Raw genomic sequence first — 10,253 nt, 5'->3', positions numbered from 1 at the left:
TAAATAGTCAATGAGATCCACAAGTTGGGAAAAACAACCAGGTCCTCTCCATCCCTCCTCATTTTCCCTTCCCATAGGCTACCATTTGCAACTCATTTGGTAACTGTCTTGTTGTTGCTATGTCCTTAAGTAAGGTGCTTGTATTAGAAGGCTTTGTTTTGTTTTGTGGCCACACCAGCTATGCTCAGTTCCTGGCTCTGCTCAGAAGTTGCTTCTGGCAATGCTTGGAGGACCTTATGTGCTGCAAAGAATGCTCTCCATCTCTAGAAGTTCTTGACTTGTAAATATTTAAGGCATTATTTATGGCCTTCTACCATAAGACCCTTCCACAACACACACACACACACACACACACACACACACTTCTGCAGCACCTTATGTCATTAAGTCCTGAGCGTTGGGGAATTTGGGAGCTTGTCTTTCTCCATCTGACTAATATTTTATTAAATGTAACACTCTTTGGTCCATCCCTGGAATTGCAAATGGTAGGGTTTCATATTTCTTATAACTGAGTAAGATTGTACAGTGTATACTTACCACGGCTTCTTTACTTTCTGTATGTTAGCCAGGGGTGAGATACAGCTGCAGAGACTAGAGATTCAGCAGTGAATGGAACAAACAATTGTGTGCCTTGGGGGAGTTTATGGAACTGCTCTGTAGAGTCTGCTGGTCCCCTTGGTGATGAGGTAAAGTAGAGAGAACTGCCAGATACTACAGTTGTAAGGGACAGGCCCAAAATGGACTACCACCAGAATTAATTTAGCTTAGCTTAATAGGAACCTGCATTGCAAAAGAACTTGTTTTTCAAGGAACAGGTCTAGATAAGCTTTTTCAGATCCGCTTTATAGGAGCCTGCCCTGCAAAATAACTGGTTTTTCTGCCCCTGAGCAAGGATTTCAGATACAGGTACTCAAGGGTGGGGGTCAAACCAGATAACCGGATGTCTCTCACAAGACCCATGTTGCAAGACCCAGGACTGCCTTAAAAACCTGTCAGTTCCTGAGCACCGACGCAAAATGCTGATCTTTAAACTATAGGCTAAGAAGTGATGTACCCTTAATTGGATTGGTTAGGAAAGCATATGTTGTTACAAATCTATTGGCTATGAAATGCGCGGACTTTGCTGTAACGGTCAGTGAAGGCCTATATAAGATCCCCTTTGAAGAGGTTCGGGGTCTTGCCTCACCTAACTGACCTGCGTGTCTGTGTAGGCGGCTTGACCCTGGCTAGCCAGTCTTACAATAAACCTTGCTTGCTGTTTGCAGTCTCTGGAGTTTCTTTGTCGTTAAAGGGAGATCACGATCCGCGCCCTAACACAGTATGAGACAAAGGTTCTCTGAGTTGGGGTCCCTTGACATCAAGAAATTCTCTGAGAGAAAATTCTGACTCACTCATCTTACTCAAGATTCATTTCCTCGAGGATCCTATTGGTTTCACTTTCCAGTTTCAGTTTCTGTTTCCCACAACACAAAGACAGCACTCACAGTGGCCCATTGAGGCTCTCGTACACTGGTCTTTTAAACACTTGTCTGAGGCTGGCTGAGAAGGAAGGTTTCTAAAGACGACAGGAGCCTGAAGCACTGTCTCTCAGATGACGAGCACAGCAGTCATGAGGTAAAGATTCTCCCTTTTTCTCTACTTTTATGAAAAATGTCCAGTCAGTCTTGTTGAGAATTTCTGAATGAAGGCAGGTTTCGGAATTGTTTTTGCTTTAATCTTTATAGCCTTAGCCTGTACCTTTTATTGATTGTCAATGACAGGCAGTGCCTCTGTTATCTTTGCTTCCTTCACACAGTCCAGCTTCCAAAGAGCATCTCTCACAGGGAAGTTGAGTGCTGAGAACCAAGAGAGGAAAGAATGTTCTCCAGCCCTGTGAGCTATCTCCCTAGCCTTGGATTTTACTTCCAATGTAATTATTCATCTCAGATATGCATTAGGGCTGGGAAAATAACAAATATTATTTTACCTCCAAATTTTACTGATTGACTAGAGTTGTCCTAACAGACATGTGAACTGGATATGGAGTGTAGAAAGTAGTTTCCCTAAAATTCTCTCAACCTACCCTCCATAAAAAAAAAAAAAAAGATTGCCCTGGGGAGGAAATGTTAGCTTACCGGGTCCTAAGGGACCTTTATATTTCCTCCAGTTTGAGGATAGAAGACGAGGTATCACATTTAGGTTTGGTTCGAAGCTTGAGAATCCAGGGGTATTTGCCCCGGTTCATATTTACATTCTAGACCACACATTGACCACCTGTAAATTCACTTGTCTTTCTTCCTAGAACAATATCTTTTTCTTTTTTTTTCTTTTTGGGTCACACCCAGCAATGCTCAGGAGTTACTCTTGTCTCTGCACTCAGAAATTACTTCTGGCGGTGCTCGGGAGACAATATAGGATTCTGGGAATAGAACCTGGGTTAGCGGTATGCAAGGCAAACGCCCTACCCACTGTGCTATCATTCCAACCCCTAGAACAATATCCTTTCCTGTAAGTCTACATGACAACCTGATTGCTTTTATGAAAAGCATTTGACATATTTGCAAATGCCTGTTTCTCTAGTCTCACTATCTGTGTCTAGATAGTGTGTCCCTATTTCTAGCTGTGTCCCTATTTCTCAGAATTCAGCAGGCTCCACAGATTCACCAGTCCCTGTGTACCTGATTCTTTGGCTCGGTGCCCATCAGCTCTAAGACAATGGCTCTCAAAAACTCCTGTATACAAACACCTTAGAGAGCTGCTAGAGAGACTCCTGGGCCCCATCCCCATGGCAAGCCTGAGTTGGGGTCTAAGGAGGTGCTTCCCTACAATGCTCTCTAGTGCAGACACTGCCCCCAGGAGGGCAGCATTCCCTGAGGACCAGATGCAGGGAAAACACTTGTAGAAATGGTTGCAACTTGAGGAAGCACCAGGAACATTAGTCTCATAAGCTGAGTCGGAGAAGTGAATATCTGAGACCAGCTTCTGGTTTTCCATATTGCATAATCCAACGACTCTCCCCCTTGCCACCTGGGTGGAGTGGTCTCAAGCCGCTCGCCCAGCTGGGGCGGCCCATCCCATGGGGCAGACGGAGGAGAAAACGAGGGCCAAGCTGGTTTGTGGTCAGTTGCAGTTTATTTCATTCTCCCCACATGCCTGTTTCAGTCTCTCTGAGCCCCTATTCTAATTTCACACTGCCTCTCATGGGAACATCTCCTTCTGTCTGTCTTGCTCATCTCTCAGTGCTCCATCTTGCTGCCCTGCTCTCTCTCTCCTCTCCTCCAACTCTCTTGACTCTCCACACCCAACACTGGGAGCTTATACCCCATCTGGTAGCAAAATCAACATAAGAAAGCCCTTCCTGACTGCTCATCAGGCTCAAGGGTGGAAATACATGTAGGGGTGTTTCTCTTCTCCTTAGTCCAATAATTTAATTAGCATCTTAGCTCTACTTCTTAATATTAGTTATTTTTGCATGGACACGATAAGAGATACATTGAGGCTTGTAGGGCAGCTCTCCTGGGAACATCTTGCCACAGACTCAGACTACAGTGCTCAGTGCAGATTAATCTTTCCCAACCCTTGTAGGGTCCGAATCTAGTTATTACATTTTGGATCATGACAGAATATGTCAATGACCATGCTCTTAACTCATAGTTAAGCATTATGGCACTTTGGCCAGGCCCATTCCTATGCCAGGGTAGCACATAGCTCATTGCTTACCCTGGGTCTACCTAGTCCCTTTTCGGGACCCTGCTTTTGGGGTTCTAGGAAGTAAGAGATATTGAGGCTTAAGTCCAGAGAACAGATGCCCAGGAGGAAAATATCATTGATAGTTAATTAACTCCCAAGTTACAAAAGCATTAACTGTCTTCTTTGTGCCCATACAAATAGGACATTGCTCTGAATTAACTATTGAAAGGACTTAAGGAGAAGAGAAAAACAATATTTGCAAGTCAACAGAGCACAAAGAAAGAAGTTACAAATAAACACAGAGGATTGGGAGCACTGTGATGGGAGCAACCAAATAAATCTAAGCTCCCTGTGGCAAGGCAGAGAGGACAAGCCAATGTTATCCTACACATATCACACACAGAAACTGGATACTTTGGAATGACTGTTCAGAGGGAATTTCTGTACACACAAAACGTGTACACACGAAAGGTCCTTGTTGTGCCAACTCACTATTGGCACTGTCTATGCCTTCTATGTGGAGAAGATCTCAACTGTATTCACTCGCTCTGATTCTCTTACAAAATGAGAAAGGAGCTGAAGAGTTCATGCACTAAGGTGTTTTGCCATAGCCTCAAGAAGGAAGATACCTTCTAGGTTCCCATCACAGTAAAAGCAAGAGGGAGTCAGACTGTCTGGCTTTTCATTTAATTTTGCAAGGAAATTTGGGGGTTTAAGGGACTAGGCCACACCCAGCAGTGTTAGGGCTACTCCCCTGAGCCCAAGCATCAGCTCATGAAGGCAGGTACCTTAACTCTTACACTTTGTCTCCAGCCCTTTGCCCAGGGCTTGGAAGGGATCAAAGGTACATCCTTGAATAGAATTCCCAAGCATTTCCCTCCTAATTTTCGTTTGTTCTACTTGAGGTCATTAAGTCTTCCCTTAAGAAATGTTTCAACTTACAGAGATGAACAGGAATGACTGAAAGTTCCAGGTGTGGATCCCAAAACCCTCACGCTCAGGGGGTTTGACTTCAGGACGGAAACTTTGGGGGATTACGACTCTGTTGTCTCCAAGTGCATCGGGTTTCTCTCTGCAATGTGTGACAGATGAGGCATCTCGGACCCTCAGTGAGCATAGTGCTCAGCCTGACCGGTTTCAACTCTCTTATGCTCCTTCATATCATGTTTCATGTCAATGTCCCTTAAATTTGAATAGGTATGAAAACTGAAAGATCTGGACAGATGGTAAACAGGAGAATATTTTTTTTTCATTTGGGCACGTAAATCTAAGTGAATCCTTGACACACTACATAGTTTTCCAGATCATTATTGACTGTGTCAAAATCCATACTATTTAAACTATTTGCTCTTGGAAAGTAGGCTGGTTAACATATACCAGGAGAAGATACTGTAAGTGAGACAAGGCAACATTTCAGGAATTCCACTATATAAGTAATAGAAAAAAATAAAAACAATTTTGGGTAATGAATGCTTTTAACCGCTTCATCTTTGAAGTTATTCCAAATAGAATTGTGGAGTCATGGATATCACTCAGCAGGTGTGAGGTCCTGGGTTTCATCTCAGGCACCACAATAAATTCAGTAAATCACTGTCACTGTCACTGTCCTCCCATTGTTCATCCATTTGCTCAAGCGGGCCCAGTAACGTCTCCATTGTGAGACTTGTTGTTACTGTGTTTGGCATATTGAATACGTCACGGGTAGCTTGCCACTCTCGGTAGCTTGCTGGGCTCTCTAAGAGGGGCGAAGGAATCAAACCTGGCTCGGCCGGGTCCACCGTGTGCAAGGCAATATGGCCTACCACTGTGCTAATTTTATTTATTTATTTATTTATTTATTTACCATTCTGTTTTCTTAGATGATTTTCACTTCTTTGCTTATTACTTATTCTGAGAATCAAAAGGGAAAGAAATTGAAATATTCCCAGAAGAGTTAAGAAGACAGGCCCAAGGAAAGAGTATTTCCTCCAAGAAAAGGTGCTGATGGCCTTTGAAGTTCATTATGCAAGCAAACCCTGGAGGGGGCAGGAGAAAAAGTTCTCAAAGAAAATTCAAACAAATGCAAAATTATTAATAATCAAGTCAGTGAAACCTATTAAGAACAGTAGACAGTGCAACGTTTGCTATGCATGGGGTCTACCTGGATTCCATTCCTGGCACCCTAATGGTCCCCCAAGACCAACCCTGAGCACAGACACCAGGAATAAGCCTTGAGAACCACCAGGTATGGCCACAAAACAAAATAAAAAGTAGAAATTATAGGCCGGGGATGTAACTTGGTGGTAGAGCACCAGCATTGCATGTAAGGCCCTGGGTTTCATCCTCTGTACCACACGTGCAAAATTTCCAGTCTGAAAAGTAAATAAAGGGATTGACTGGCTGTGGGTAGGGGATGGGGTTAAGGATAGCAAAGCAATTCTATTTTATTCAAATTAAACCTTCAAGATGTTGCTTACATAAGAATGAAAGCATAATAAAAAAGAATAAAAACATGAAAAGGTAGAAAATACAAAAGCAGGGGGAAATGATTAAACATGCAGAATGATTGAAAATGGTTGATTGGTTTAATGGTTAAAAGATTTAAATGGTTAAAATGGAAACATGGGGGGGGGAAATGAGACTATAGAATATCAGAATCAAAATAAAACATATTTGAGGGGGAAAAACAGTTTAGATAAAGAGCAAATAAAAGATACAGGAGTAGCTCTAATTAAATACAAAATGGAAAATGAAAAACATGGAACAGCAAATTGAGGAGAACAAAGGAATGAAAACCATAGAAGTTGAATTTCAGACAGAATTTTAGAAAGATAATAGGGGAGATAAGAAGATTAAACTTAGGATGAGACTGTTAGCATGGTAGCACGGTCCTCCCGTTGTTCATTGATTTGCTCTAGTGGGCCCAGTAATGTCTCCATCGTGAGACTTGTTGTTACTGTGTTTGGCATATTGAATACGTCACGGGTAGCTTGCCAGGCTTTGCGGTGCGGCAAGAGAGCCGAGAGCCTGGCAAGCTACCGAGAGAATCTTGCCCGCACTGCAAAGCCTGGCAAGCTACCCATGATGTATTCAATGTGCCAAACACAGTAACAACAAGTCTCATGATGGAGACGCTACTGGGCCCACTAGAGCAAATCGATGAATAACGAGATTGTTAAAAGTACAAAAAAGTATAAAGCCAAAAATTTCAGGATATGAAAGTTAACTTTAAATAAGAACGAGAAATAGGAACAAAAACTTCTTTAAAAACTGCCTCAAGGATTAGTACCAGAAATTTTAATTTCACCATTTTCAATTTCACCATTTTTCTACTTTTCCCACAGTGAGACCAGGAAGCACTCCTTGGAAAACAGCCTCCGGCAGCTAAAATGCCATTTCACCTGGAACTTGGTGGAGGAAGAAGATTCCTGGGATGATTTTGAATACAGAGTGTGTAATGAGAAAATGGTCCAGACCAGTGTATTCAAAACTACAGCATACAACATGTTGGCCTACATAAAACACCGCAGAGGTCAAAATGAGGCTGCGCTGGAATGCTTACAGCAAGCTGAAGAGTCAGTCCAGCAAGAGCATGTTGACCAAGCAGAAATCAGAAGTCTAGTGACCTGGGGAAACTATGCCTGGGTCTACTATCACCTGGGCAGACTCCCAGAAGTGCAGGTTTATGTTGACAAGGTGAAACAGGTGTGTGAGAAGTTTTCTAGTCCCTATAAAATTGAAAGTGCTGAGGTGGACAGTGAGGAAGGATGGACCCGGCTAAAGTGTGGTGAAAATAAAAATTCATGGGCCATGGTGTGTTTTCAAAAGGCCCTTGAAAAGAAGCCAAATAACCCAGAATTCACTTGTGGACTTGCAATTGCAACCTACCGCCTGGAAGACAGTCCTCCTACTGAAAGTTCTGTTGACTCTCTTATACAAGCTGTTCAATTGAATCCCTACAACCAGTATATTAAAATACTTCTGGCTCTGAAACTTCAGGATATTAATAAAGAAGGTGAAGGAAAGAGGCTTGTTGAAGAAGCCTTAGAGAACGGCCCATGTGCCCCAGATGTGCTTGAACGTGCAGCCAAATTTTATCGAAACATGTGGGACATGGATAAAGCTATAGATCTTCTTGAAAGGGCTTTAGAAGACACACCAAGTAATACCCAACTGCATTACAATATTGGGCTCTGCTATAGATCAAAAGTCCTTCAGATAGTCATGGGAGACAGTAAGATGTATCGGGGAAGTGAGAAGTTCAAGTACCTATTAAGACAAGCTATAAGTCATTTTAAAAAAGCTCATGGAAGAAGTAAAAATCTTTCCTGGGTCAATATGTATCTTGCTGGCCTCTATGCAATAGCAGGTGAATATGAAGAAGCAGATCATTATTATCAACAAGAGTTCAGCAAAGAGCTTACTCCTTTAGCCAAACAAAAGCTCCATATACAATATGGCAGCTTTCAGTTCCATCAAATGAGGTGTGAAGATAAGGCCATCCACCACTATATGGAGGGTGTGAAAATAAACCATGAATCAAAGGAAAAAGAAAAGATGAAAAGCAAACTGCAGAAAATTGCTCAATATAGGTGTAAAGCAAATAGAATGGATTCTCAGACTTTGGAACTTTTGGAATTCCTCCAGCAGTATAATGAACAAAAGCAGTTACCAATAACCTGCTCTGAGAATGTTATGGACTCTGAAAGCCTTGGTCCTTTAGCATTTTTATCTGAGAATTGAGGAACTGTAATACAATGTCTCCAGGACAGGTGGAAGGAAGCTTGAACTCTTCCAGTCAGTAACATTCAAGTATTTGAGTGATTTGGCAAAGAGGTGAACCAAAGTCCAGATAAAGAACTGGATTTGGATTATGGAGGAACTCTAATGGGCCAAGTATTAGCTTGACTTTTGCTTGGGAGTACTAGAAGACCCATTTTTTGGCAACTACACATTAATAAATCTTATAATACTATATACAGGATAATGAATATAGATAACAATATCATTATAGCATCAGTTAGTTAAGAAAAACTAGATCTTAATTACTCCCACCTGAACAAAAAATCTAGTTACTTGCCTTTGTAGAGGTGTTATCATCACAGTGGCAACTGTATCACAGTACAGAAATGTACAAAATCACATATAATATATTCTGGAAAATGTATAATCTATGAAAAAAATTTTAATGCATTTAAGTATAGGATAACTTTTTTTTATTATTGCTTTCGGTGTAAACCCAGCAGTGTTCAGGTAAGAGTTAGCTTCTCCTGGCTCTTTTCTCAGGGATCACTCCTGAAAGTCTTAGGGAACCATATGTGGTGTAGGGGATCGAATCCAGATCTATCACGTGTAAGTAAAGCACCTTACCTGCTGTACTATCTTCTCTCTGGCCAAAGCACAGATTGTTATGTGAATTTAAATATTATATAAAAGTCAATGTTTTTACTTATAACAACTGTAACAAAGTTTTCATGTATTTTAATTAAAACTAATGCTAGATACACTTGTGATCATCAATATGCATGTATGGATTCCTGAAAAATGGCATAGATTTGCAAGTGCCATGTAGGCTCTTTCACCAACCATGCTCCAAAGACTCAGACATAAATCCCAAAAGGGATCTGCAAGTGGCAGAATTTCTCCCAGATCCCTCATAAAGCTGAGTTGACCCTGGGCAACCAGAAAGGGAAGGAGGGATGGGTGCGTCCCCCGAACCCACCTAAACAGAGCAGCAGCAGCTGAAAACCTCCATATTCCACAATTGTCACTGTGCTCCCAGCTAGACTCCGCTGCTCAGATAAGCCTGATCCAGAAATGTAGCCATGTGACATCTCTCTCTCTCTCTCTCTTTTTTTTTTTTTTTTTTGCATTTTGGGTCACACGGGTTACTTCTGGCTTTGCACTCAGGAATTACTCCTGGCGGTGCTCAGGGGACCATATGGGGTTCTGGGAATTGAACGTGGGTAGGCCACGTGCAAGGCAAATGCCCTAACTGCTGTACTATCACTCCAGCCCTGACATCTCAAACTCTGTAACACTGATAAATCAGGAGAGCATAGCAGATTAGATGGGATGGAATACAGAAGCAACCAATCTTAATTAACAAAATATAAACACAGAAGTCGTAAGGTATAACAACTTCTTAGTAATCTTTTATACAAGGGTCCAAGGGCTCCAAGGTGAGATTACTTTCTTCTAAGAAACCATTTTTGGATCATCGTTTTAGCAAATTATCTATAACATGCAATGTAAAATCATTATTGAGTGCCTGTCATAGGGATAGCTCAAGAAATGGCTAGGAGGCCGAGCGAGCCCCGCCGGAGGACAGCGCGGACCCCAGGCCCCAGCGCGCGTCCAGCTCCAGACAGGCACGCACAGCAGCCCACCGCCCCCCCCCCATCCAGGTGGGTTGGAGGACCCCAGCGGAGCCCCGCCCCTGACCCCACACGCACAGCCTGCGGAGCGAGCCCCGCAGGAGGACAGCGCGAATCCCATGATCCTGGGAGGGAGTGGCCTGGGACTGGCTAGGGGCGTGGCCTCTAAGAAGGGGGCGTGTCCTGCTTCCAGGCGGGCGGCGCTTACGTGGCCACAGGTATATCACT

The 10,253-nt window shown here is 42.7% G+C and overlaps 1 protein-coding gene across 1 annotated transcript; it reads left to right on the top strand.

The window, feature by feature from the left end:
• The first annotated feature begins 1,503 nt into the window (after window positions 1-1,503).
• Window positions 1,504-9,154, top strand: LOC130029890 (interferon-induced protein with tetratricopeptide repeats 2-like). The gene is made up of 2 exons (XM_056120982.1): window positions 1,504-1,614; window positions 6,993-9,154. Exons 1-2 carry the CDS (start codon window positions 1,592-1,594, stop codon window positions 8,389-8,391), a joined length of 1,422 nt encoding a protein of 473 aa, XP_055976957.1. The 5' UTR covers window positions 1,504-1,591; the 3' UTR covers window positions 8,392-9,154.
• Window positions 9,155-10,253: the final 1,099 nt, after the last annotated feature.

The sequence above is a fragment of the Sorex fumeus genome, unplaced genomic scaffold (genome assembly GCF_029834395.1).
Source record: "Sorex fumeus unplaced genomic scaffold, SorFum_2.1 ptg000043l, whole genome shotgun sequence".
Classification (NCBI taxonomy): domain Eukaryota; kingdom Metazoa; phylum Chordata; class Mammalia; order Eulipotyphla; family Soricidae; genus Sorex; species Sorex fumeus.
The sequence above is the reverse complement of the archived record's forward strand: the minus strand, read 5'-3'. Positions and strand labels throughout refer to the sequence as shown.

What these genes read in the sequence shown, in the direction of transcription:
- LOC130029890 (XM_056120982.1), top strand. Translation starts at nt 1,592, where the DNA reads ATGACGAGCACAGCAGTCATGAG. An exon ending in ACGAGCACAGCAGTCATGAG is followed by an intron (nt 1,615 to 6,992) that starts GTAAAGATTCTC and finishes CTTTTCCCACAG; the next exon opens with TGAGACCAGGAAGCACTCCT.